At 33.4% G+C, this 25,791-nt stretch overlaps 15 protein-coding genes across 15 annotated transcripts, besides 10 other annotated features; 7 read left to right on the top strand and 8 right to left on the bottom strand.

Moving 5' to 3' along the window:
• Positions 1–24: 24 nt before the first annotated feature.
• On the bottom strand, positions 25–2,509 carry TA17735 (uncharacterized protein; the record flags this gene model as incomplete). The annotated part of the gene is made up of 6 exons (XM_950288.1): positions 25–144; positions 176–280; positions 347–515; positions 545–1,501; positions 1,531–1,724; positions 1,754–2,509. The coding sequence occupies 6 exons, from the start codon at positions 2,507–2,509 to the stop codon at positions 25–27; spliced, it is 2,301 nt and encodes a 766-aa protein (XP_955381.1).
• Positions 2,510–2,617: 108 nt separating this feature from the next.
• Positions 2,618–3,205, bottom strand: TA17730 (vacuolar ATP synthase subunit g, putative; the record flags this gene model as incomplete). Its single annotated transcript, XM_950287.1, has 4 exons — positions 2,618–2,635; positions 2,757–2,870; positions 2,955–3,055; positions 3,109–3,205. 4 exons carry the CDS (start codon positions 3,203–3,205, stop codon positions 2,618–2,620), a joined length of 330 nt encoding a protein of 109 aa, XP_955380.1.
• A 123-nt stretch (positions 3,206–3,328) lies between these two features.
• Positions 3,329–4,190, top strand: TA17725 (Acetyltransferase (GNAT) family protein, putative; the record flags this gene model as incomplete). The annotated part of the gene is made up of 4 exons (XM_950286.1): positions 3,329–3,425; positions 3,482–3,829; positions 3,859–3,956; positions 3,987–4,190. The coding sequence occupies 4 exons, from the start codon at positions 3,329–3,331 to the stop codon at positions 4,188–4,190; spliced, it is 747 nt and encodes a 248-aa protein (XP_955379.1).
• Positions 3,341–3,409: a sequence feature (1 probable transmembrane helix predicted for TA17725 by TMHMM2.0 at aa 5-27).
• A 35-nt stretch (positions 4,191–4,225) lies between the features above and the next one.
• On the bottom strand, positions 4,226–4,825 carry TA17715 (60S ribosomal protein l25, putative; the record flags this gene model as incomplete). Its single annotated transcript, XM_950285.1, has 4 exons — positions 4,226–4,310; positions 4,347–4,592; positions 4,636–4,741; positions 4,804–4,825. 4 exons carry the CDS (start codon positions 4,823–4,825, stop codon positions 4,226–4,228), a joined length of 459 nt encoding a protein of 152 aa, XP_955378.1.
• A 474-nt stretch (positions 4,826–5,299) lies between these two features.
• Positions 5,300–6,710, bottom strand: TA17710 (uncharacterized protein; the record flags this gene model as incomplete). The annotated part of the gene is made up of 3 exons (XM_950284.1): positions 5,300–5,518; positions 5,550–5,972; positions 6,003–6,710. The coding sequence occupies 3 exons, from the start codon at positions 6,708–6,710 to the stop codon at positions 5,300–5,302; spliced, it is 1,350 nt and encodes a 449-aa protein (XP_955377.1).
• A 267-nt stretch (positions 6,711–6,977) lies between these two features.
• TA17705 (uncharacterized protein) lies at positions 6,978–9,071 on the bottom strand (the record flags this gene model as incomplete). The annotated part of the gene is made up of 6 exons (XM_950283.1): positions 6,978–7,412; positions 7,447–7,503; positions 7,533–8,000; positions 8,030–8,334; positions 8,367–8,784; positions 8,961–9,071. 6 exons carry the CDS (start codon positions 9,069–9,071, stop codon positions 6,978–6,980), a joined length of 1,794 nt encoding a protein of 597 aa, XP_955376.1.
• Positions 9,018–9,071: a sequence feature (Signal peptide predicted for TA17705 by SignalP 2.0 HMM (Signal peptide probability 0.972, signal anchor probability 0.000) with cleavage site probability 0.866 between residues 18 and 19).
• A 927-nt stretch (positions 9,072–9,998) lies between these two features.
• On the top strand, positions 9,999–10,614 carry TA17700 (integral membrane protein, putative; the record flags this gene model as incomplete). Its single annotated transcript, XM_950282.1, has 2 exons — positions 9,999–10,040; positions 10,096–10,614. The coding sequence occupies 2 exons, from the start codon at positions 9,999–10,001 to the stop codon at positions 10,612–10,614; spliced, it is 561 nt and encodes a 186-aa protein (XP_955375.1).
• Positions 10,264–10,332: a sequence feature (4 probable transmembrane helices predicted for TA17700 by TMHMM2.0 at aa 71-93, 98-120, 132-151 and 155-177).
• Positions 10,345–10,413: a sequence feature (4 probable transmembrane helices predicted for TA17700 by TMHMM2.0 at aa 71-93, 98-120, 132-151 and 155-177).
• Positions 10,447–10,506: a sequence feature (4 probable transmembrane helices predicted for TA17700 by TMHMM2.0 at aa 71-93, 98-120, 132-151 and 155-177).
• Positions 10,516–10,584: a sequence feature (4 probable transmembrane helices predicted for TA17700 by TMHMM2.0 at aa 71-93, 98-120, 132-151 and 155-177).
• A 554-nt stretch (positions 10,615–11,168) lies between the features above and the next one.
• Positions 11,169–11,270: a sequence feature (Signal anchor predicted for TA17695 by SignalP 2.0 HMM (Signal peptide probability 0.045, signal anchor probability 0.955) with cleavage site probability 0.023 between residues 34 and 35).
• Positions 11,169–11,801, top strand: TA17695 (Theileria-specific hypothetical protein, putative; the record flags this gene model as incomplete). The annotated part of the gene is made up of 1 exon (XM_950281.1): positions 11,169–11,801. One exon carries the CDS (start codon positions 11,169–11,171, stop codon positions 11,799–11,801), a length of 633 nt encoding a protein of 210 aa, XP_955374.1.
• Positions 11,205–11,273: a sequence feature (1 probable transmembrane helix predicted for TA17695 by TMHMM2.0 at aa 13-35).
• Positions 11,802–12,355: 554 nt separating the features above from the next.
• TA17690 (regulator of chromosome condensation protein, putative) lies at positions 12,356–14,224 on the top strand (the record flags this gene model as incomplete). The annotated part of the gene is made up of 2 exons (XM_950280.1): positions 12,356–12,449; positions 12,516–14,224. The coding sequence occupies 2 exons, from the start codon at positions 12,356–12,358 to the stop codon at positions 14,222–14,224; spliced, it is 1,803 nt and encodes a 600-aa protein (XP_955373.1).
• Positions 14,225–14,392: 168 nt separating this feature from the next.
• On the bottom strand, positions 14,393–15,859 carry TA17685 (aspartyl(acid) protease, putative; the record flags this gene model as incomplete). Its single annotated transcript, XM_950279.1, has 4 exons — positions 14,393–14,442; positions 14,472–14,599; positions 14,633–14,686; positions 14,718–15,859. 4 exons carry the CDS (start codon positions 15,857–15,859, stop codon positions 14,393–14,395), a joined length of 1,374 nt encoding a protein of 457 aa, XP_955372.1.
• Positions 15,860–16,842: 983 nt separating this feature from the next.
• TA17680 (ubiquitin carboxyl-terminal hydrolase, putative) lies at positions 16,843–20,541 on the top strand (the record flags this gene model as incomplete). The annotated part of the gene is made up of 2 exons (XM_950278.1): positions 16,843–19,736; positions 19,764–20,541. The coding sequence occupies 2 exons, from the start codon at positions 16,843–16,845 to the stop codon at positions 20,539–20,541; spliced, it is 3,672 nt and encodes a 1,223-aa protein (XP_955371.1).
• A 13-nt stretch (positions 20,542–20,554) lies between these two features.
• Positions 20,555–20,605: a sequence feature (Signal peptide predicted for TA17670 by SignalP 2.0 HMM (Signal peptide probability 0.965, signal anchor probability 0.000) with cleavage site probability 0.919 between residues 17 and 18).
• TA17670 (lytB protein, putative) lies at positions 20,555–21,708 on the top strand (the record flags this gene model as incomplete). Its single annotated transcript, XM_950277.1, has 4 exons — positions 20,555–20,657; positions 20,781–20,866; positions 20,913–21,135; positions 21,164–21,708. 4 exons carry the CDS (start codon positions 20,555–20,557, stop codon positions 21,706–21,708), a joined length of 957 nt encoding a protein of 318 aa, XP_955370.1.
• Positions 21,709–21,820: 112 nt separating this feature from the next.
• TA17665 (uncharacterized protein) lies at positions 21,821–22,655 on the bottom strand (the record flags this gene model as incomplete). The annotated part of the gene is made up of 6 exons (XM_950276.1): positions 21,821–21,935; positions 21,966–22,214; positions 22,245–22,381; positions 22,416–22,492; positions 22,527–22,590; positions 22,641–22,655. 6 exons carry the CDS (start codon positions 22,653–22,655, stop codon positions 21,821–21,823), a joined length of 657 nt encoding a protein of 218 aa, XP_955369.1.
• Positions 22,656–22,826: 171 nt separating this feature from the next.
• Positions 22,827–25,192, top strand: TA17660 (ferrodoxin reductase-like protein, putative; the record flags this gene model as incomplete). Its single annotated transcript, XM_950275.1, has 15 exons — positions 22,827–23,013; positions 23,053–23,145; positions 23,179–23,268; positions 23,299–23,376; positions 23,440–23,525; positions 23,556–23,676; positions 23,705–23,934; positions 23,964–24,098; positions 24,162–24,245; positions 24,319–24,431; positions 24,466–24,624; positions 24,654–24,718; positions 24,749–24,884; positions 24,917–25,010; positions 25,040–25,192. 15 exons carry the CDS (start codon positions 22,827–22,829, stop codon positions 25,190–25,192), a joined length of 1,824 nt encoding a protein of 607 aa, XP_955368.1.
• A 119-nt stretch (positions 25,193–25,311) lies between these two features.
• TA17655 (uncharacterized protein) lies at positions 25,312–25,736 on the bottom strand (the record flags this gene model as incomplete). Its single annotated transcript, XM_950274.1, has 3 exons — positions 25,312–25,430; positions 25,497–25,594; positions 25,636–25,736. 3 exons carry the CDS (start codon positions 25,734–25,736, stop codon positions 25,312–25,314), a joined length of 318 nt encoding a protein of 105 aa, XP_955367.1.
• Positions 25,683–25,736: a sequence feature (Signal peptide predicted for TA17655 by SignalP 2.0 HMM (Signal peptide probability 0.763, signal anchor probability 0.000) with cleavage site probability 0.476 between residues 18 and 19).
• Positions 25,737–25,791: the final 55 nt, after the last annotated feature.

The raw sequence follows: 25,791 nt of genomic DNA, 5'->3' as shown, positions 1-25,791 counted from the left end.
ACATGTGTAAATATATTTTTAAAATTATGGCTTAAACTCGGACGGGTCCGGCATTTTAGAGAACCACTCGGTCGGCGTGTCCTTGAAAATATCATTTGTGATACCATAGAATTTAGAGTATATTTCATAAAACATATTGAAAACCTATAATTTATTGTGAAATGAAAAATCTTACGTGTATGTTGACCAGTTCTAGGGTCTGCGGGTGTATGAACGACTGGGAAATTATGTTCTTAATAAGCGACACTCTTTCGTTATATGTTTTTATGAAGTCCATACACTATATAACCAAATTGTAAGTTAGTTTAAATTGTAATTTAAATAAATTTGAATAGTGAAACAGTACCAGGTTCCTATATTCCAATGCCATTGTAGCTAATGTTAGTGTTTTTTTAGGTGTAACTCCCTCAATTGCCGGCTCCTCTTCATCCATTATATTAATCAAGTCGGAAATGAACTCTGTTAGGAGGAAATTGGAATAAAATGTTAGGCTGTTCTGCAGATTCTCTTCCAACCTGAACTACTTGATTTCAATAAAACTTACTTCTTTGAAACTTCACCAAAATCAAAATTCTCGTCCGAAAACATGGTTTTATCAGTTATTGTTTTTATGACTGACACTAGTGGTACTAGATTGTTGATAATAAAAATGGAATTTTTGTTAGCGTCTAATTTTTCTGAGGATTTTTCTAAGAAATCGACTAAATTCTGAAGAAGCTGGATGACATGTGGGTTAAGCTTTCTCGTGTAGTCGTTAAGTCTTGAAATGACATAGATTATATGGGATGAGTTAACTACGAAGGGTGCTGGGTTCCACAGGAGAATTGTTGATATGTTAGGTGATTTTGTTGTCTTTGACACCAGACTTATTATTTCATTCATGAGAAAGTTTAGTCTTTCATACAACAGTGACTCAAACTCATACATTTCAGACTCGAAGAATGTTATTTCTCTGTGCAACAAAAACCTTCTATTGAACCTCAAGATAGATAGTATCAACGTTAAGGCCACCAGGTCAAAGCTTGTTCTCAGGTAAACTTTTAAGTTACATGACATTATTTCAAACACTTCCACAAATATTTCCTTAAACATGTTCTTATCCAATTTATCTTTACTAGTGTTATTATTTTCTTCTCGGTTTTCATTTGGTTTAGGATCATTTAAAAAGAAGAACGAGGATATAAATGACATTTCAGTCGTACACGTGTCAACTAGTAGTTTGAAATATGACTTTACTATCAGCTCCTTCTTGAGTGAGTTTGGTTGTAGTCCTGTCGGCAGTATTGGTTGTGAATTAAAGTCTTTTAATATTGAATCTCTTGAATTCATATCATAGTAACTTATTGTTTTATTTTGTTTCTGAACTACTGCCAGGCTTCTTATTCTCAGCATACATGACGTCTCTCTGCATCTTTCCTTTTCGAAACATGCCTCCAATGAATTAAGGTAATTTTCGAACAAGTGGCTGTATGTTCTCTTCATTGTGTAGGTGTAAAGTTTCCTAAACATTTTTATGGGAAATTAACTTACTTTAAATCCTTGGTGTGGTTTGGGAAATTACACAAATATTTATACAGTGGTCGGAATGTCATAAACCTAGTAGATTGTACCATCTGGATATTCACTTTTGGTATTGCTAGGTTGCTAATTTCCAGTGACAGAAAGTCAAAAATCCTTCTTATTAGCACCAGCTCCAGCTTCTTGACCTGGATCTTTGAGAACTCCTGCAAAAAATATATATTTTTAGACTTACAACTGCTGGGTATTCCTTATCCTTGTACAGTCTTGTGATATTCTCTGACTTTCTTCCAAACTCTTCCACATGTACTACATATGATTCATTTATTGGATCGTTACACAGCGACTTGATCATGGATGGTGTTATTATAACTTCTTTCACAAACTTTTCTAGTTTTTCTACCATTTTCTTTCTGTTTTCCAGTGCGCATGACATATCTTTGGACTCATCGTGTAGTTTTTTGATACTTTCTGAAGACATTTGGAGTGACTCAAATTGTTTGTTGAGTGATTCTTCTATCATCTTTAGTGTGTTATCACAGTAGTTTAGGTCTATTGCGAACTCTGAGAGTTCGTTTTCGTGCGATAATAGTGTATTTATTACATTTTTCTCGATTTGAGATCTTTTTTCTTTACACATATGATTGATATCTTCAAAATACTTTCCATGTTCTTGTACCTTCTTCAACAACTCTTTTTTGTTATTATTCTTTCCTTCTCTTGTGGTTTTTGGATCTTCCAAATATTCTGTGTCTTCATTTATATTTAAATCTTCTTTAGAATCTATAAGGTATGGATATGAATCCTGGTTCTTTAGTGACTGGGTATTTATATTATCAAATAAGTTCTTGAAATTGTTATTAAATTTGGGGTGCAGTTCAAATAGATTTTTGGGTTCATTTGAAGAATCCAAATACCACTTTAAATCTTGGCATATTTTTTCTAGATTTTCTGGAAACAATTTTGAAAGGTTTGGATAGATTTCATCCATATCATCAAAACATTACGAAAATACATTTAAACATTTTTAAAATAATTTATATAAAACATTTTTATTGATTTTTCTTGTATGTTGAACACACCAACACATACTTACAAGTTAATCCTCAACTCCAAACTTATAATAATGAATTTAGGCACTTCATTGTTAATTAAATTAATATTAAGTTTAACTTAAATACATAAATATGTGTAAAATTAACATATTATAATATTCTGATATCCAGTGTTGCCTTTACAAGATTATCAACAAGCTTTGGTTTGAGTTCCTTTAATTTTATATTACATTCGTCAGCAAAGGTTTTGGATTTGAGTTCCAAAAGGGCGGATCGTGGGTCTTCCAAAACAGATTCCTATAAATTATTTGTAAAGATTATGTTGGAAACAAATTGTTTTATAAATTGAATCTAATTAAAACATTGTTAATTGATATATACATTGTTATATTGTTCCATGAGTTCTTTTTCTTCTGTTTGTCTGAATTCATGTAAATCTTTTTGTGCAGCTGCCACTGCCTCGTTCAAAAGTTTCACCCGATCTGAAAAGGAATATTAATATATCAATAGCGTATAAAATTATTAATGTAGTTACTTTCTTTTGCTCTACGAACTATAGACTCGGCTTCCTCTTCGGCCTTTAAAAGTTGCTGAATAAGGGCATTGGAAGCAGAGCTGGAATTCACGGCCATATTTTATTGTATAAAATAAACTGGGATTAATTTATAAATATGTACAAATGTATTTAATTCATATTCAACATAAAATAAGTTATATAAATTAAGAATTGGTTAATTATCTACCCAACAAAACACATGGTACTTTCCATGATACGACTGCACATATTTTCAATACTTCATTGGTTATGTTTATTGTACCATAATTTTTATATGGTACACAACACATCAATGAGTATCCTTATTCCCTGCCCGTCCCCTATTTATAAACAATGAAATATTCTGGGAAAGAATGGATTAAAAACTGGAGGCCTTATGATAATATTTTCGCAAAAACAACTAAAATTCTAGATGATTTAAATGATGCTATTAATTTTGATAAATTTCCCCCAAATCGGACCCCTAATTTGTTCATTGATGGATTCATTGATACTTTATCTGGTTTTGAGGGTCCTTTAAACTTCAAGCTATTTAAAGGAAATTCTATTCCTACTGAGTTATTTAACGAGTTTTTTGCCCTAACAAGATCGAACATGAAACATCTGTACAATATTAGTAAATTTAACGGTGGATGGAACGACAGGAGAAAATCCTCCGAGATTAAGTATCACAAGACTCACATAATCGCACTTTTTACCAGTATGTTCTTTTAATTTAATGGTTTTTAGAAGATTCTCTAATTGGATTTACGAGTTATAGGTTTATCGTAATGCGTGAGAACCAAGATCCAGCTCCCGTTCTTTACGTATATGAACTCCAAATTAAGGTACTTTGTCTTAAACTCATCAATATTTAGGATTCCTATAGATCTCGTGGTTTAGGTAGATTTTTTATTTCACTTTTAGAACTAGTTGCAAGATCTGCACGCTGCAAAAAGCTTATGTGTACTGTACTAACGGCAAATGACAGAGCATTGTCCTTTTATTCCGAGAAATGTAGGTTTGTCGCTGACGAAAGTGACCCGAATAATAAATATAGAGTACTAAAACTTGAACTCTAAAATGTAATATAGTATATTTTACTTGGTAAATTATATTAAATTATTCCAATTTTGTTAGCAACATCAAGTGCATCCTGGTCTGCTGATAATCTCACGAAGGCCTTTTTCTGACCATCGGGCCTAAAGTCATTTATTAATTCCGTATGAGTTTTATACCTGATAAGCGTGTTAACGTGGACTGGAGTTATATCATATAATTGGGAAACTGCCTTTGCGACCTTAGCTTTGTTTGCTCTGGGGTCTACTACGAAAACCAGTGTGTTTAGTTCCTCGATCATCTTCATTGCTGACTCGGTTGTCAAGGGGTACCTCACTATTGAGAACTTGTCCAATTTTTTCGTATATGCTGTTTTCACTCTCTTTTCAAACTTGGGTGTTCTCTTAAGGGAGAGAGTTCGTCCTCTAAAATTAAATTATGTAAATTTAATTAAAAATGAAAACATACCTAAAGAAGTGGGTATTCCTTCTGGTTTTGACCTTCTTAACCGTAGTTGACTTCTTAACACTTCTGGAGGCGAGTAATGCCTTTTTAGTCTTGTCAGACTTGGAAGCTAAAACAAAATATATGTTGTAACCCAAAATTTAGTATATAACGATTGGAATAATTTAATACCTTCTGATGAACTTGCCGCCATTGGTATATTGTATATTTAAAAGTTTAAAGAATAAATCTTTTATATTTTGAGGAATAAAAATAAAAAGAATGTATTAAAGAAGAAAAGGGATGGTAAAATATAAAAGATTTGTGGTGAATATTTCTATATTTAGACCCACAGGATTCTTTATATACAATAATCCACTATCGATTGTTTATTTTATATAAATAAAATATATTTCAAGTTATCTTTTGGAATCTTTTCATGGTAGAGTGGGGTATATATGTTTAGGATAGATGACATATTTCTGGTGAATTCAGTCAATATTATTCTTTATATTTTAACACATTTTAAGAATTTTCATAAACCTGTTTATTAGACAAACTTTCCATGTCATTTTTATTCTTTTTATTATATAATTTCAATATAATCTTCTCTCAATTATAGAAAACCTACTATGTATTAAAATATATTATTTTTTAAAAATATATATTCATTTAAAATAACATTATGTCAAGAATCTGTGTATGAAATGTGAATATCTGGCCTTTTCGTGACCCCGGCTTTACTAAAAACTAATTTTGGGCCTCTGATTGGAACAAGTTCAACTGAATCAGGGCTTTCTTCCATGTTTTCGGAATTTAATTTATTGTGAATATGAGCCTTCTTCATAAGGGAGTTGGGGAGAGTGAGTAAATAGTAGTTTTCTGCTCCAGAAACCTTTGAAAATTTCTAAAAGAGCTATTAATTAGTTAGTTATTACCTGTGTGGTATACTGACGAATAAACTTGTATTTGTCACCTCTAAACTGATCAGTCTGTTCGTCCGATATTTGATCAGCTGTATATTCCAACATTTCGGCATGCTTATCTTCTAACTCTTCATCAAATAAGTCATCGACATCGTCCTTTTCAACTTTAACGTGATCAGGAGCATCTATATCAATGGGATCCATATCATTTGAACCACTGGTGTAATTAGTACTGGGAAAAGAATCTTCAGGTGAATACCCGGAGTGTTTTCTATAGTATTCGAAGTATCGGTGTGTCTGAGTTTCCTTTGAGGGTCTTAGAACACCATCAGAATGAAGCTTAGAAGATGAATCTGAGGATACAGTTACACCGTCTATTCCAACTTGAATGTACTTGTTGTCCCACAGTTTCATATTAGGGACCACACTGTATACCTAAGAATTTTATAATTTTATTAGACTAACCTTGAGTACTTTTGCGAATTTGTTGCTTGGGTGGGATAGTTTATCTGTAGATACAAAAGTATTCTGAAGAGCAGAGACATAGGCCTCAATTTTGTCTTCGAAATTCATGTTACTCCATGACTCATAAATTGTAAGCTTTTGATCCCTTGCAATTACAGAAATTTCTTCACTTTTTGAAAACTTGATCTGTTTTTTAGAAAATCCTTCTTCTTGACTTGTAGAAACCAAATTACTTAGGTATCCTGGTAGTGATTCCTTAGCTTTGGAAAGTACTGAGGACATCTTCAATTTATCAAAAAATTTCATAGTCTCCAAAAGATCATTCCTGACCAAATCTCCATAGTTTCCTTTAGATTCAATTTTAGTTTTATGTTTAGTCAAAAAAACAGAATCCAAATGTGTCATTAAGTCTTTATTCTCAATTCCGCATCCGGTGAAGCTAGTGCCGTATAATAAAGGGTCCGATAAGCCCGAGTTGAAATCAGAAAATGAAGAAAGACGATCCGATAACTCGAGTCCAGTCATTTCATATTTTATAACATCATCTTTTATTTCGTAGTCGATGAATCTAGGGTCGACTGGAGGTGGAAGGACAGAAACATCAAATTCCAAATTTCCAATGAGTGGAGACTTAACATTTAAGTATGAGGTTAAGGAATCTTCATTTTCGTCCTTTTTAGACGAAGATGAATCAGGATCCTTAGACATTGTAAAATATTAAACTCTAAAGTATGGTACATAAAATAAACATTTTAGAAATTATATGTTTATAAATATTGAAGTAAAATTACATATTAAAAACAATAAAATTAATTATATACTAATTAAAAATATTAGTTAAATTTAGTGAACAGAATTGTAATAAATTTAAAATCTAAGGCGATGATGATTCATTGGGAATAAATAAAAATTTTTTATTTTTTACACTATACATTTTAAAATTGATGTATTGTTAATTAGTTCCTTGTTTTTAATTTATTCACTTTCTTCCTTTTCCTCTACAGCTTGTCCTTCTTCATTTTCTGAAGTTGATGTTTCTGTTCCATTTGATTTAACAGGTTCACTCATTTCTTGTATTTCTTGCTTTGATACTTTTAAAATTTGCTTCTTGACAACTTCCATATCAATTTTATCATTCTTCAAAAGTGCAGTTGTAATTCCGTAGTGTAAGTTTTCAATGGCTATTGTGGAACTGCTATCTGGGTCTGCATTTTTAAGTTCATTTTGCAATTTGTCCACAAGAGTTTTACAGTAATCATCGTTATTTTCACACAACGTTACAAGTTTAGCGAAAATTCTAGATGAAACACATTCCATCCACGAATCGTGTTCGAAAGTTTTAAGTTGACTAGCGATATTGGTTATTTGTGTATTTGAAAAATCTTTAGCATCCTCTTCCAATTTTTTCTCCTGAAAGTTAAAAATGATAAATTAATGAACTTACAGCTTCCTCTAAACATTTCTTTAGTGTACTGTTGGTCGAGGCCTCATTTTTAGCAGCCTAAAACATTTATAAGCGTAGAATCTTACCTGCTCCTCCTTTTCGGAAAATTTTATCATTGATTTTTTAAGTTCCGCATCTCCCTTATTAGTTTTATGCATTGCTTCATGGGATACTGACCTAACTGTCTGAATAACCTTAAAATTTAGTTTCTTTTGTGATTTAACAAATAGTTTTATTAGTTCCATTTCAGCCTTTTTTGAATTTTCAGCGTTTAAACCGATGCCCCAACTTTCAGGTTTTAAAAATATTTCGTTTTTTAGTATCTGTTTCTCCATTTCAGCCAACAACAAATTCCCAGCACTCTGGAACTCGTCCCAAGTCATTTCATGTTCATGGTGTTTGTGAATAGACTTTAGGGTGCCATCTCTATCTTGAAGCATTAGTGGAAATAAATGTTTATCGTCAATGGTTTTCCTCATTAGTTCAGGATGCAAATCTGAGTCTAACATCACATAGGTTTGAAGAACTCCGTCATTCTCTCGCTTTTGAAGCATCTAAAAATTATTGTTATGAACACAAGTACCTTTTTACAAACACTAAAAAGATGTTTATAATGGTTATTGCTAGAATAATCCGAATGTACCTCATCATTTTCGCCTTTCAGAAGGTCATGACACCTTGGGGCTGTGATGGAAATGTAAGGAAGATAAAGAATATAATTCTTTTTTGCAATTGTGATCCATCTATTCAAATATTCTAACTTACTGGCAACAGGCTCAGTACTTTTAGTTAATTTATCCATGGATAAAAATCCAAATCTAGAAACAATAAATGACTCGAGACAAGTCAAAAGAATAGGCTTTTTATTATCTTTATGAACAGGAATTGCTAAAAAACAAATTGTTAAGTTTTAATCTTACATTTTTTCATGTTACCGACTGAATAGAACATGTTTTGAGGTATCTTTATCTCAGCCTGATCGTTTGCTGAACTTACGAAAACCATGTGTTTTTCATCGCTTTCTTCAAAATCCAGATCTTTCGGCTCTTTTAAGGACCACTCCTGGCCTCTCGAGTTAAGAAAGTGCATTAGTATATTCAATTCAGTAAACAAAGCAGCCTCTTTTTTATCAACCTGTTGCGACTGCATTGTACGATGTTTGGTCATGTGTTCTGCCTCTAAATTGGCTTCTTGTAAATTGTGTTCATGCTCCTTATTTAGCGCCTTTTCACTCTTTTCTGTATCCTCGTGTTCGTGTTTGGATAGAGTAACGCAGTCCAAAGTAAACGTATAACCGTCAACCAACCCTTGAAAAAGAGCTTCGTCCAACAGATTATCCTATAAATGATGTTAGAATTGTATTTAAGTCTGGTGTTAACACAACTAAGGTTCCCATATAAAAAAACACATTACCAGAATAACTATAAATAGATAATAATAAATTTAAGAATAAAAACAAATGGAAATAAGGGTGATTTAACTTAATCATAATGAAAAGGTGAGTAGAATGTTACCTCTTTTTGAGAAGTTTGACTTAGAATGGCATCCGCCACTTCATTTGCATCATCGGTCCCCAAGGCCGATTTATATAAAAATCCGATAATTAAAAATGGTAAAACTCTCATTAGAAACTCATTATTTTCTACAATTTAACTAAAGAGGAGCATAGGATATCATCCTATACTTGAACAAACCACCTTGATACTCTAATTTATTCATTGTATTTAGAGATTTTATTCATTATACATATATAAATAAATATTCGCCCAAATATATATTCGAAGATTTTCTGTTCCTTTAGTTGTTAGACAAAGTAGGACTGGGAATGCACCCAGTTGCAATAAGCAAAAATGATAAAATACTGATTCCTACATGATATAACTAATAAACAAATTAGAATGTGTAGATTCTAATGTAATAAAAGTTGATTTTAATTTTGTTTACTAACATGAATGTGTAAAGAGAAAAACATAGTAGAAGAGTGAAAATAGATGAAACATAAAACAACATAAAATATATTTAAAAATCAAGAGTCAGCTGGTGAGCGTAATTGAAAATCTAATGTTAATTGTAATTTTAACTAAGATTCTAAACAATGTATTGAGTAGGATTGAGCCACTACATCTGTAAAATAGGAATTGTAAGAATATATATGTTATGTTTTAAAATCAGTAATCATATAATTGAACAGTGTTGATAGTTCAATGACTATATATAATTAAAATTATTCGACTCAAACCCCCATATATATAATGAAAATAATTAACGAATATTCGCCGATATAGTATTTATCTATCATAAGAATTTTCCCTTAATTTCCATAACATTTTATTAATAAAAATTTTAATATATATACTCAACGACCTTCTCATATTTTTAATAAAGTTCGATTGATTTTACATTGAAGAATATTTTTCATTTTAAACAGGATAAATAATGTTAATATTTTAAAGTATTATGACAAGTTTTGTGTATCTGGAATAATTTTAAATTTCTAATTAATAACGAAGTTGTTTTGGTTTTTGTATAATTGAATCTGATAGTTGACGATGATGGGAGATAATTCTAGTTTGCCCATATTTTCAAATAAAACAGTAAGTTAAATAATTTAGTAATAAATAACCTTGATATGGAACATTTGTTTTTTAGGAGGAAAATTTCTTACTCAAAGGGATAGATTTTGGGAAAACTGAATCAAATAGTGGATTTAAATCAAGGCTAAGTTCAGCAATGAATTTTGGTAGAAATATTTTCGGTCTCACTAACGGTTGGCAAGCAGAGCCATCATGGAAAACATATACTAACTATAAAGCATTCTTGACCCTGTTCGCATGTTCAGTTATTTTTTTTGTTATGTCTTTCATGTCATTACCCTTCATAATCTTTGCACCTTACAAATTTGGACTCTTGTTCACACTGGCGTCTCTAACATTTTTATCGTCCATGGCATTTTTAAGAGGAGCAGGGTCCCTAATAGATCATATGCTGAACCCCAAAAGGCTAGTATTCACTGTCTCATATCTCGTTTCTCTCTTATGTACTTTAGTTTTTACCACATTCTATCCGTTGTATGTTTTCGCGTTTATTTTCTCATTAGTACAATTTTTCGCACTGTCTTCTGTAATGATATCGTATATACCAGGTAAGATTTATTGCTATACCAAATAAATAATAATGTAGGTGGAGCCGGAGCACTTAAAACAGTGTATTCTTCATTATGGACATATGTGAGAGGGAGATCACGTGGTTCTGATCTACCCTTATAATTTAATATAAATTCATTTTACAACATAAATATCTAGATTATACCTTACATTTTCCATTAATTTAGTTCGTGTAAATGGGCCTTTTAGACTCTGGGACATTTTTTAATATTTATTAGATCTGAGTCAAAATGGCTCAAAATATCTCAAATTTATATTTATTTAGTTAGAAAATCAATTTAAATATCAGGAAACAATGAGTAAATAGAAATCAGCCAATCTAGGAGAAATGCTGCTTTCGATAGGGGCAGCGAAAATTTGCGGGAATTTTCCCAGGACCCAAAGAGAAAATCCACCAAATTTTTTTAACAATAAAAAGATAATCACAGAATATAAATTGCTTTCTTTAAATATAAATAAATTGTGTAAATTATATATTAAAATAAAAAACGTTTTGTTTTGTGGATTGTAGATAAGACAAATATAAATCAATCAACATAGAAATTAAAAAATATAAAGATGGATTCAATTAGAACTAAAAAATCAACAAAAAAAGCCTGGATCGTTGGGGGAATTCTATTACTGGGATTAGTGATAATAGCATTGATAGTGTCCTTGGCAATTAGTGGTGTGTTTGATAGTGACAAAGATCAGAAAGTTGCAGTGCCAACAATAACAACTGTACCAGATGCCTTTGAATTCATAGAGCAAGTTTACAAAAAAAACTACCCTAAGGTTGACGACGAAACAACAAAAGACTTGAAAGACTTGGAACTGATTAAGAAACAAATAATTGCTAGGTTGGATTTAAAGAAAGAAATTGAAGATGAGGAGAAAAAAATGAAGGAGTCTAGTGGAACAGATAAAGAAACAACGGCAGTTCCAGAAAAATTAGAAGGGGATAAGTTAGAAGAGAGTGAAGGTTCTGAGGATAAAAAACATCTGAAAACCCGCAAAAGTCCTATAGAAGCTCCCTCACCTGTTGATGTTAATGAAGGAGAATTAGAAGCAGCTTTAGGAAAGGATGTAAGTGGTGAACATAAAGAAACAGTTGGAGGTAAAGCAGGTGAGACAGAAAATAAGAAAACTGAAATTAGGAATGGATTTGCATTCTGGAGAAAGGGCTCAGAACGAAACGGCAGCCAAATTTGAAGGAGAAAAGGCATAGAATGAAGGCGAAATCAATGTAATAGAGAAAAGATTTGTTGAATAATTTAAACAATGGAAAATTTTAGACGAAAATTTCTAGAGTACGAAAGTTTATTAAAGTTCAAGAAAACTTTCAATTATGTAAATTAATCATGATACATAAATAAAAATATATATATAACTAGCTAAAAATGAAAACAATATGTGAAATAAATTATATCAAATATAAAATAACATGTCATAATATCTATAAAATGAAACTAATTAACCAATAGGGATAAATATAGTTCCAAAATGTCTGTAAAACATAAATTTATGTTAAAAATACGATAACTAGGTGACAATTGGGGTATTAGTTGACATAGATCATAGAAGGCAGTACATTCTATAGTGGAAGTTGTTACACATTAGAGTTTTAAATATAGTGCTATAACAATAGTCATAAAATACTCGAAAATTAATACCAACTCCATTTTCATTTGTAAATTATAATGATTCTTTTTATCAAATACCTAATATAAGTCTCAAGTCTCTGTTGTTTCAATAGTTACAAAAAAATGCCAGATAAATGGGTTTGTGACACATGTCTTGTTCCTAATGATAGGAACGATAATAACTGCTCCTGTTGCGGTTCAGTAAAAGGTTCAGCAGGTAAATCAATATGCACAAAACTATATAATAATCAATTTCTCGTTTTCTAATTTTTAAAATGTTTAGGGTCCTCAGCCGTTCACCATAACCTCGAAACCCAAGTTTTTCTGCAACAAAAGGTCGTCAAATACACCGATGATCCCAGAAGATTAAGGAAAAATTATTCACAAAGCGATCTTAAACACACCGTAGTATTTGTAGTCGGATCGTCCGAAATGGACCAACTTCCATACTCATGCTGTGATAAATTCATAAAACCAGAAACAGGCGAGGTTGAATCGATGTATGAAAGTTCGTTGCCAACACCAATTGTAGAATTGCCGAAAATGAGAGTATTAGAAGTCTCCTGTGGAGCTCTACATACAGCATTACTGACCAGCACAGGATTGGTTTACACGTTCGGGTGCAACGATATGGGAGCTTTGGGAAGATTAACCAACTCAGACCCATCATATGGACCACTAGACTCAGAACCAGCATTGGTGGACCTAAGGTTTTCAATCAAAAAGGTATCCTGTGGAGATAATCACACAATGTTCCTTACCTTCACAGGAAACGTTTACTTCACGGGTGGCTTCAAGGATAGTGATGGTCCCATTGGAATTGCAGACTACTCAAACTTTGAAACCCTTACACGCTTGGACTATGTGTCACTGCCCACAAAGGTGCCATGCGATGTAGAAGGCTCAACAGTGGTAATAGATATGGCAAGCGGAGAAAATCACTGTGTTCTATTATGCAATGGAGGACATAGTATGTACACATTCGGAAGTAACGAGTTCAATCAACTGCTAATCTGGGACACGTCGCAAATCCAAAACGCAACAGATAACGACGTGGATCTGAGTGTACCATCAAATAAGAAGTTGCTGTTGACCTGGCCACAACATAGAACCTTGGCAGATGTCCTTTCCATATCCAAAAAAACTGATGTAGAGGAAGAGGATGAAAATCTGACAACAACCCTAAGAACAAGAGGGAAGAAGAGAGGAAGAACCAACGAAGAACTAATTGCACAAGTTTTCACAGGGAACTGTACCACATTCTTCCAAACCAAATCATTGAGAGTATACGGAGCAGGAAGAAACGCACAAGGCGAAGTTGGAGTAGGAAGTGAGGAAAATGTAGTGACCAAACCAAAAGAACTGACCTTTTTCAGAGGAGTTGAATTAACGCAACTATCGGGAGGCCAATTCTTTACAATCGCCTTGGTAAACAATTATGTCTTCACTTGGGGAAAATTCCATTACTTGGGTATATCTGAAAATTACCACAACCCTAACTATATTACGCATCCGCACGTGAGACCGAAAGAAGAGGAAAGAAAGTTCTACCTAAGCCCAGAACCAGATTACGAAGAATACTCAGTAAGTAAGAGAAGGAGGTTAGAAGAAGTAGGAAACGAACTTGATAATCTAGATTTGACAGAAAAATTGTTGTCACTAGATTATGAAAGCATGTATAAGAGAGCACTAAATTTAGGAAAGGCAACAATGCCATTGCTTGTGGAGTTCAAAGAACCAATCAAGGCAGTCTTCAATGGCTCAGATAACCTCTTCGCAGCAACTTATGATGGAACGCTGTACGCATGGGGATCAGCCCAAAACTACACATTGGGGAACGGAAAGGACTACTTTTTTCAGTATTCCCCAGAAATTGTTTCACCATTTCACTTAATGCACTGTAAAATCACAGGTGGCTCAGGAGGATCACAACACACCGTAATTTTGGGACTGAAGAAAAGAAGTATCAGCCATCCAAGGCCGAGATACTAGTCCCTCTTTGATTAATAAAAGTTTTATAACCTAGCGTTTAACCTCTATGATATAGTAATTTCGTAGAACTTTAAATACATTCATATTAATTAAATTGTTCGTAAATTTTAGAAAACATTAAAGAAAAATTAAATATGGTCTCCGTGATAGGTAAAAGACTAATTATTTTTATGGTTTGTTTGGAAACCCGTTATCGGGGCAATTGCCATGAGAAATACCTAAAGAATTTATTAAACTAATCAAGTACCTATTAGTTCCTTGTCCAAGTTAAAGACTACATGGTTGTTTTTGAAAAAATTGGCGCCAAAGATGTTCTCGTTAGTTTTGCTTTCCTCAATGCCCAAACACCACCAAGAATAATCGTTAATAGTTCGCCTAAAATATAAATTAAGTAAAGTTAAGACTCACTTCACGGTTCGATCAATCATGTAAGATTCAGGTTTCCAGTCAAAATTAGTACCACTAAAGAAAATTAAAAATCGAAAAAACTTACTTTTCAAAATTAATGGTGATTATAGGTAGTTTAGTAATGTCGCTGAAACAAATTTTCCCATTAACCTCATCAACTTTGCACTCAATATTTGTCTTCTTAATTTTAGAAAACTTTTTGTTCTGATAACAAGCTTCTTTTATTGGTTTCTCAATCTTAATAAACAGCTCCTTCTCAAAGGTACTCAAAGTAGTACCAGTGTCAAGAACAAAATTCTTTCGATTTACATCAGTAACATCGTCGTCGATTGTAAATCTGAAAACCCTAACAATATAAAACTCAGATTTCACCATAGGAGTCCATATCATGTCGGACTTTTTCTTAACAAGCATATCCAAATCCTTGTCATAACCTCCCAAAGTCAAAACTCCACCATCTTCAGATAAACATAGAGAAAATATCTTGTGCCTTGGACTGAAGTGATCAGTGAGGTATTTCTCAATGAAACTTTGAGATTCGTAATACTCATTTTTAATTAAAGGGTTCTTATCGCTTCTGGAAAGACCCAAAATGCCGTTCGTTATCTGACTCCTAATCATTGCACTCTCGTGTGTGACGCAACCAATGTAGTCAAAAAAAGAAGATAAGTCAGACGAATCTTCATCAGTGTCGAAACTTACCAAATCACCTATGTACATACCCTTTACATTGCTACCTTCAGAATATGTTTCACTAAAAATACAAGATCTTTCTAAATCACAGCCACCCTCTATTATTTTACATGAATCACTTTCACAATCAATGGGCTTGTACGTTACTGAATTTTGGTAATTGTAGTTATCTAATGAGTGTTTTCCACAGGATGGGCTATTTCCACATGCTACGTTTATCTGTTGTGATCCGGTATCAATAATCAACATTTGTTTAACTTTTGGATTTCCAATTCCCATATAAATGTAATAAAATGCAAATTTGTGAAGACTGCCGTATATACGGACCTTTACTGTTCCTTTTACAAACCCATTATTGTCCTTGTCCCTACTACCAAACTTAATGTCGGATTTTTTTCTAGCAACAAGGTTCTTACTAGGTGAGTTGGAACGAGCACATTTTGAGAATTTTAATCCTAAATGACTAAGTTTTGGAAATTGTATCATCAATAAGATGAAAATATAAGAAATATACAAAAATTTATTTAATAACATCTCTAACAATATCAATGTGTATTTATGGGCTACGGGATGTTGATAAAGAGAGATAAATAATCATTTTTAAGGATCAAATCCATCTAATAAATATATAAATAGTTATGTAATATAATTATATAAAAAGTTAACGAGTTAAAATTTTATAGGAGAATTTTTAATTCAATATTGATTCAGATGAAAATTTCGAAGCAAGATTAGATAAGAAAATATTTGAATGTGATTTAAAGTTAAAAAAACATGTTTAATGTGGATTTATCTAATTAATCCTAAGATGTATTGAGTAATTAGTGGAATCCTCAGGGAAATAGTACTAATGCATTATTCTAGAGTCCAGGAACTTTTTGATTGCTATGATAATTCTTAGTTAAATTTTTATAATTACAATTGGAAAAGATGTGTAGTTTAGTTAATCTCAAATGAAAAGTACGTACATGCACTGACAAAAGATTCCATGGATATGGAAATAAAAATTCTAGAAGACTAGGAGAAAATATAATTAAATGAAATTTAAAGATTTAAATAATTTGATAAAACAAGATATAGGGAATAAAGTTTAAATAAAGAAATTATTATATTAGATAATAAAATAAATCCAAATTTGAGTTTAATAAAATAATAGTTTGATGTAAAAAAAATACCAATAAAAATAAATTTTAAATTATAAACATTAAATATAATTATATACTAATTAGTTAATTTAATTTACTGTTTATTCATCCGTAACCCAATATGGCTCACTAAGATAAAGTACAATTGAATTCGTAATATGTATATGTTTACAAATTTTTTAATTTTAATTAAATTTAAATTTATGCACTAATTAGATGGTTCTGTTCCATAACTAAAATATTTTAATTTATATTTGGTAGTTTTAAAATAGTATTTTAAAGAATCACGCAGTTGTACAATTTATAACAAATTTTAATTAAAACAACTCATTTCCATAACACAAATTAAAATGGATATTTCAAAAGCAATAAATGGATAATAATAGAAGCCCACCCTTTTATCTCTCCAACGAGAATCCAGATAGCCCACAAAAGAAACATCTGTTCTCAAACAGAACAAACCTATCGGAAACATACCCAGGGATGGAAAATTATTTAAATGGAGAAAATACAAATACATATATACTCGAAAGGTCAACCAAACTCTGGAATCATATTAACACGAAACCATATTCAGCAAAGAATCATATAACAAGATATTTGTCAAAAGATAAGTTAGAAGGAGCAACAATAGGAACATATAAAGAATATGTACATAAGGTAGTTGGAGAACATAAATCAGAAAATTTGGGCGGAGATAAAGTTGAAACAATCAGTGACATTTTTTCAGAGACTGAAGATAATGTTTCAATATTAAGTAGATTACATAGCCTAACCCTTAAAAAATCAACGTCATTTTTGGATCAAGTGAAGCCAAATAAATCAGTGCAAGATGAAACAAACAAACTACTTGAACAGAATGATAATTCTGAAATCAATTGCCCTGATCAAGAACAGGTAGAAAAAAAATATGAGGAAGTTAAAGATAATGATGTTTTAAAGCCATTGTATTCAGTAGATAATGCAGAAGAAAAACCTAATTATCAAGTATCCACAGTAAATAATGTAAAGATTGAAATACAAAACGAAGCGAATTCAGTAACGACAAGTGATACAGTAAAGATACATTCGGATATAATGTATAGAATAGATGATGCAAATAAAGTAAAGATTGGTGAAAAAAATAAAGATGTGGCATCAGTTGGAGATATTAGTGTGAATATAGCACTGTCACCAACAGTATCAGAAAATAACCCGTTTGATGTGCAAAACATAGTTTCAACACAAGTTCCGAGTAAACATGAAGTGTATAGAGATAGAAAACTGTTCAATAGATCAACATACATAGACAATGAGGTACAAAAACAATATAACAGGAGTTACGCATATAGCACTAGGGTCACAAATTTTCATTCCTCAGAAATGATCAACTACTCGAATTACATCGATTATAACCCTTTCTCGATATTCTCAGTTAAGGAAAATAGCGGGAATGAGTTAGTAAAGGAGAGTGACCTTAAGAAACTCAGAACGGTGATATTAAGCAGTAGCCATAGCGAAGAGACTCTAATAAAGTACTTCACAGAGGCAATATGTATAACAAATACACACATGATGAGCCAGATCATCGAGTTCCTAGTAACCTTCCTTAGAGAAACACATAAAATTAGACAGTTTGTAGTTAGATTGATGCTATGCGCACTGTCATTTCACCCAGAAGAGTTTGTGAACCTGTTTAAAGCAGATTACCTGAACGTACTGTTCACACCAGTGATAGATGACTCAATAGGAGTGTATTTTCTGAAGCTGCTGCTTTCATACAAGTCAACATTTGGGTCCAGGTCTGAAATATCAACAAACATACCATATTCAATAAATTCTCAAGGCCTGTTGATGTATTCAAGTAACCAAGAACTAATTAACACACCAAGAGATACTTTTATATCGGGGAAAATAGAAACTCTGTATATTCTGAAAATCTTGCTGGAACGTTCAAAAGCGTCGACAGTATACAGTATCCCAAACAGTATGCTGAGAGAACAGCTGTGCATGCTCTGGTACGATATGCCTAAAACAATACCAAACGTAAATATAATAGAAGTGTTGCTGCACTGGATAAACTCGAAGGAGGACTTGGAGACAAAAAAGTACCCGTTCTTGCTCTTGGAAAAAGTAAGAGATCAGCACCCATTCCCAAATGGCCAGACGATTATATTGTCCCAATTCTTCATGTTTGCCCTGAACCACAAAGCAAACGTGAACAATCACTTGGAGTATGTAATTACTATCGCAAGCAGTGACTCTAACCCTAATGAAAGTGCTAATGTGTCAAAAAACAACAGCATCAGAAGAGAAAGCATGATTTCCTCAAAAAATAGTTTTATTAAGAATAGTTCGAGGAATAGTTTCGTAGGTTTAATTAGAGACGAGAATATATTGGAAACTGTGCTGTACAGGATACTGTACAACTTCAACGAGAGAGATTTGCTGGATCTGTGGTGCCTAATATGCGTAATACCGTGGAAAGTAACAAGCCCAAGCTCACCATTTTCAAGATTATTCGTATACACACTTAACACAATACTTAAACTGACCTCTATGAGTTATGATAACTACCCGTCTATGATAAATGAAACAAAAATCAGGCTTGATATAATGGAAAATTGTCTAAGAATATGTTTGGCAAGGTGTTCGTGCCCAATAAACTCACTTAACTCACTCCTGCAAACGACATTGCTCCTAAACCCAGAGTCGTATCGCAATGAAAGTATACAAGGCATAACTAAAGGACCGGGGGAAAATATAATAATCTCAACGTTGTATAAAAATGGAATGATTCTGAATAGCCTGTGCAACTTCCTGTGGAAGTGCCACTTCCTGTGGACAAGAATAAAGGAAGGAGTGAACATGGAGGTAGTAATAGTGGTGACTGAGCTGTACAAAATACTGGGAAATTTCACAAGCGTGAAGCCTCTGGATGATACTCACCTGTATAACTCAGTGTCAAACACAAACAGCGGAGAGATGTACAAGTTCTTCAACGACTCAGCAAATAAGGGAATTTGGACCAAAATAACAACATTCATACCGCAAATTAATTTGGAACAATATTTTAATACTCGAGAATTGAATGGATCAGAACAATATTATCAGGATATGGAAGAACAAGAACAAAATTATGATACGTTCAACGAAACGGGTAGAGATGATTATATGGTATATAACGAGGATGAACTAATTGATACGGGACAGGTGGTGGGATTAAAAAACCTAGGAAATAGCTGTTACCTGAACAGCCTGCTCCAGAGTCTGTGTCACACTAAGTTGTTTGTATATAACCTATTGAAGTTTAGAGAAAATAATGAGAGCAACAAGATGGTAAATTCGTTGGTGAAGTTGTTTAGGAAGATGAAGACTACGACAAAGAGGTCAGTGTCGCCTAAGAACGTGTTTAAAATGATGTCGGAAAATTTGACAAACTCCCAGCAAGATGTGACGGAAGCAATAAGATATATTTCACAAGCTATTGACCCGAATCTTGAGCTTTGGAAGTCAGTGTTTGCAGGACTGGTAGTAAGGAGAATCAAGTGCTTGAGGTGTGAATCGTCCTCAGATAATGAGGAAATAATATACGATTTCTCATTAAGCCTAAACAAGGCAAGGTCCGTGCAGAAAATGCTCGACAACTTCTCCAAAGTTGAGACACTTTCAGGAGATAACAAATACTTCTGCATCAACTGTAATAAGGATGTTAAGGCACACATGTGGAACATAATAGCTTCGCCCCCGTCACACCTTATCATCATACTCAATCGCAACAACTGGAGCTATAACGAGACGCAGAAGGTTTTAAAAGCAGTCAAAATAGACTCCCACCTCTTCATTGAAGGATTCCAGTACAGACTCTATGGGTCTATAATACACTCGGGAGACTCAACTGATTCAGGCCACTACTACTTTATCGGATGTGATTCGGAAATCTTCGAAAATTGGAACAAAGTGGACGACTCTGTAGTGAAACCCGTTCATGAATTTGCCGTGGATGACCTATCCAGAGACCCCTCGAATACACATGTGCCCTACGTCTTATTCTACAGGTGCTTACAGGCTCCACAAACACCCAAATTTTAATATAATAAAATTAATGTTTATATGTGTAATATTCATCAATGTTCTAATACATTTATGCAGTGGATTTAGGATCCCGGGAAGGGTAGAGGTGTGTCGAGTTAGCTTAATTGGCGCAGGTTTGTCGAGATTCCAAACATAAATAACCTTACTAGTAGAAAATGAACCCCAAACACCCAAGAAGGTATACTTGGTAAAGCCTAGAGGTTTCTGTGAAGGAGTGAGTAGGGCAATAAGAACAGTAGAGGAAGCGTTGAGAATTTTTGGACCACCAATATACGTAAAACACGAAATTGTCCACAACGAAGCCGTTTGTAATCGTCTGAGGGTATTTTTTCAAATAATAACAATTATGCTAATAATAACAATTTTAGGCCAGAGGTGTAATATTTATAGAAGATTTGAACCTTGTTCCAGAGAAAAGCATTTTAATATACTCCGCACATGGAGTGTCGCCTGAAGTAAAAGAGATGGCCAGGGCCAGAAACTTGGTAGAAATAGACGCTTCTTGCCCTTTGGTGAACAAAGTCCACGTTTACGTTAAAAACAAAGCCAAGGAAGGGTACAAAATTATCCTAATAGGGCACAAAAACCATCGTAAGTGTTATTAAATCAATTTTTTTAGAGGAAATAATTGGAACGAGCGGTGAGGCTCCGGAAGCTGTTACGGTTGTCGAGAATGTGGCTGATGTTGAAGCCCTGGACTATCCCGAAGGAACTAAGCTTTACTACGTTACGCAGACAACTTTAAGTTTAGATGACTGTAAGGATATTAAAGAAGCACTGGTTAAGAAGTACCCGCAAATAGAGACCATTCCCAGTGGCTCAATTTGTTATGCAACCACTAATAGGCAAACTGCTATCCACAAAGTAACAAAGCTTGTGGATTTGGTCCTAATAGTTGGAAGTACTCTTTCATCCAACGCCAAAAGACTAGTGGAGGCTGCTTTGAACAGAAACATAAGGTCATATCTTGTATTTGACGCCAACGATGTTACTGAAGAACTGGTTGGATCAGCCAGAAATATCGCATTATCTTCTTCAGCTTCAACCCCTGAGGATTTAACCTCTGCAGTGCTAGAGAAGTTAAAGTCTCCGCCCTTCAATTTCCTCTTTGAGGAGTTTGATGGAGCCGTGGAGAGAGTGCCTAACTGGAGGTTGCCAAGGTAATACAAATCCAGCCAGTTGGATAATAAATTTTATAGGAATCTTGAAGAAATGATTAAAGAGCACGATCAAAAGAATTCTCAAGAGATGTAACGTGTACCATATAAATCAGAAATTAATCTTCTAATAAAACTGCATGTTTAGACCAATATTTTACAGACTCCATGTACTTTTCTCTATCAATAGGGACTCCGCTTCCGCCCTCATCAATCAGTGCGTTTCTCATGATGCTAAAAATTAAAATAATTTGGGAAAAATACGTTATTGGTAGCATTGGGAGTTCGTGATCCACGTCTTGAGGCTTTATTGAAATGACGTAATAATCATGGAGGAATTTGGAATCATCCTCGTAGGTTTGCATTGCTTTATACTCCTTAATTACTTGTTCTCTTGAGTATAGAATCACGTCTAGATACTCTGCCCTTTTGACGTATTCTAATACGTCACTCTTTGAAAACCATCTACTGAGAACTGGAACCTCGTTGGCGGTTCTTGAAACGTAACCTGACCTGATAACTTTAAACTTAGTGTAAACCAACCTTAGTAGACTAGAATTTTTGTCCGTGATCTCCAAAAATCCACAGGTTGCATCAGTAAAGTTTTTGAGAATTAGATGCTTACAAAACGGAGCGTATCCGTCCCTCAAAACTGAGCCGTTTCTAACAGAATGTCTAACCTAAATCCCAAAATTAGTTAGTGGAGTTAAAAACCTTCTCGATGAAAGATTCCTTAGGGTACGGTATGTAATTTATACCCTTTTTATCAAATTGTTTAAAACAGAATGGATCTGAAAATAATTATCAAAGAATGAGAAAACGTACCTAAATCTATAGTGATTTCAGAAGTCTTTGTAGAACTCATTCTAGGATTAAATAATGATTTGAACTTTATAAAACAGAAATTATTTAATAAATGAAACGGAAACCTAACCAAACAACTAGAATTACCATTCAATTTCATGGAAATAGATATATCAATAAAACTAAAATATAAAATTAAAAACAAAACAAATATAAGTTTCATAACTCATTTTAAAATTTTTATTTATTTCATGCTGTCGTGTAATGATGTGTGGAGTCAAAATGTTTACAAGCAATTTTTGTTAAAACACCCTTGCTGTCATGAAGATTTTCGAAAAGACTATATTCAGAAATTTAAAGAACTTGTGCCCATATAAACCTTCAAGGAATGCCATTTATCCCTATGTAAACTCATCAAACGATAAAGGCTGGAAGCTTGATAGCACCTTTTATATCGGAGTTCCCGCTTTCTTATCCATCTCTTATTTATCATATTATTCTTTAAAAAGTTAGTTTCCAACTTTTCAATTTTATTAAAACAATTTAGCCAAAAGTTATTGTAATGGATTCAATAAGGTGGAACTGGGAAGTTTATCCGACTTCAAAGATGGAGAATCTAAACAAGTTAAGGTTTATAATGGTAATTTACAAGTGTATTTATTTTTATTAATAGGGAAGGACACAGTTTTGGTATCGAAGATTAAAGGAACTTTCTATGTTACAGGGAGCTCCTGCCCACATTTTTCTGCCTCATTCGTCGATGGTATTTTAATAAAAAGTTAAAACATGTTAGGAGCAGTAACAGACGAACTCCTAATTTGTCCTTGGCATAACGCTAAGTTCAAATTAAGTGACGGATCATGTGTAAATGGTATGATTCCATAATAGATTTACTAGTTTAAAAATGATTCTTTGAGGTTATAGTAATTATCAGGCCCGTGCATGGGTGGAATAGCAACATATGAGCCAGTTGTACAGGAAGATAAACTATACGCTTTACTTCCGCCAACACCACTGCCGGTGAGTTTTCGAAATAATGAAAACCTCTAGCTGGAAGTGGATATGATGAGAGATAAATCCAACGGAAGAGATAATAGAGTTTTCGTTATATGCGGAGGAGGAGCCTCAGCCCACGCAGCAGCAGAAACCCTGAGACTTAAGGGATTTAAAGGTATGTGTTAGTTTTTTATCCCTGTTAGGCCGCATATTAATGTATGCCGACGAGAAATATTTACCATATTATCGACCCTACCTATCCAAAGCATTCAGTAAAGAATATGACAAAGTTCCAGACGAACAGGCGCTAAGACCAAAGGAATTTTATAAGAATAACCAAATTGAATTCTATGCTGGAAAATCAGTTCGCCTTGTCAACGACAAGGATCATACAATCACCCTGTCTGATGGAACTACAGTGAAATATGACAAAGTATCCCCGTTCATTTTATTTAATTTTAGGTTTTGGTTGCCACCGGCAATTTTTCCGCTAGGCTACCTGTATCCCAGAACAATAATTATGATAACCTTTTCACCATAAGAACCATAGATGACTTTAAGGGGTTGTCGAAGTTTGTTAAGCCAAATTCAAATATCGTAAGCCTAGAAATATAAAGTTTTAAATCATTTTTCCTAAAACCTAAATATTGATATTTTTAGGTTATTGTCGGTGCAAACTTTATCGGCTGTGAACTTTCGTCTGTCCTTAAGTCCACAGGAGCCAACGTGACAGTTTTAACAAATGTTAGTAAACAACTTCCAATTCCATCCATTTAACATAATTTATCCCAAATTTAGCTAATTGTTTGAATTTTAGGCTGAAACTCCATTGGAATCGATAGTTGGTAAACGAGTAGGAAACGTTGTAGCTAAATTAATGGAAAAAAACGGAGTGAAATTCATTCCCAAATGCACAGTTAAAAAATACAAGTAACGATTGTGTTATTTGCTTAATTTCGTTTAGTTTGAGTGGAAATAAAGTTAATGAGGTGGTTTTGGATAATAATACTACTCTGAAGGCAGATGTAGTTATCGAGGGTGTGGGTACCAGAGTTGACACTTCCCTTTTACCATGTGCACAGTTGGCTAAAAATGGAACTGTTCTAGTCGATGAAGCTTTCAGGTACTATTCATGAGTCACAAAGAATATAGATGTAAGGGTTGTAAAGATGTGTTTGCCTCTGGAGATCTGGTGAGTTACCCGTACCATAGAACAGGTAAACTAACAATCGCTTTAGTGATTTTAGGGAAACCCGTCTCAGTCAAACACTGGAATGTAGCACTCCAACATGGGCGTGTTGCCGCAAGTAACATGGTCGATAAGCCTGCAAAGATGGACATGATCCCCTTCTTCTGGTCAAATTTTTTCAAGACTGGTTTTAGGTACTTTATTCTCAAAAATCTAAATTCTTCAGGTTTGCCGGCGTCATTGATGGAACTGAGGAGCTAGTATTTGAGGGCGACGTTGACTCCCACAAATTCGCAGTATACTACGTTAAGGACAAAAATGTAAACCTTTTCATTAAACATTCTTTCAGGTGGTTGCCGTTTTGTCTATGGGTATGGGCCCATTTTCTTCTTATATGACAGAGGCGTTTGACAAGAAATGCATGCCTTCATATGCTGCACTGAAGATGGGTGCTGCAAACTCTCAATCCATAATTGAATGTGTAAATAAGTTTAAAGTCTAGCCTAATTTTTTCGAATCTTCATATGTCATCCACTTTGGAAAATACCTCCAAATAGTCATAATCCCCTTGAATTTTTTCTAATTAAAGTATATTGTCATTTATAATTTAATTCAATTTTATTATATTCTGTTGCTGAGGTTTCCTATTAGTGGACTGAGGAAGTCAAGGTGGTTCATGCTTTTGGACTGTAGTTCTTCAAGTTCCCGTTCCCTCTTAGTGTAGGAAGTATCTTTATAATCTAAATGCATAAATAGTATTGGAATGTAAAATAAATATAATTTTGAAGTCGGTAAAATATGTATACCTTGAGGAGATTTGTAAAAGTAGCCGTCTGCGTTTGCGATTTCAACAAAAGGAAGTTCACCGTTGCCGTTAGTGGAACCGTCTAGGATAACAGCGCCCCTGAAACAGATATCATAACACACATCAATGATTAAAGCTACCTTTTAGGGTTGTTCCTAACTGGTGATATGTATGGGATGTTAATCTTCGATTTAGTCTGATTCATTGCGAAAACACTGGACAAAATAAACAAAAAATACATATATTTAAAGAAATAAATCATTATTTCATTTTAAAAATAAAATTTATTAAAATGT

This window comes from Theileria annulata, chromosome 3 (assembly GCF_000003225.4).
Source record: "Theileria annulata chromosome 3, complete sequence, *** SEQUENCING IN PROGRESS ***".
Taxonomy (NCBI): Eukaryota; Apicomplexa; class Aconoidasida; order Piroplasmida; family Theileriidae; genus Theileria; species Theileria annulata.
Note: the sequence above shows the minus strand (reverse complement) of the source record. Positions and strands in the feature narration are given on the sequence as shown.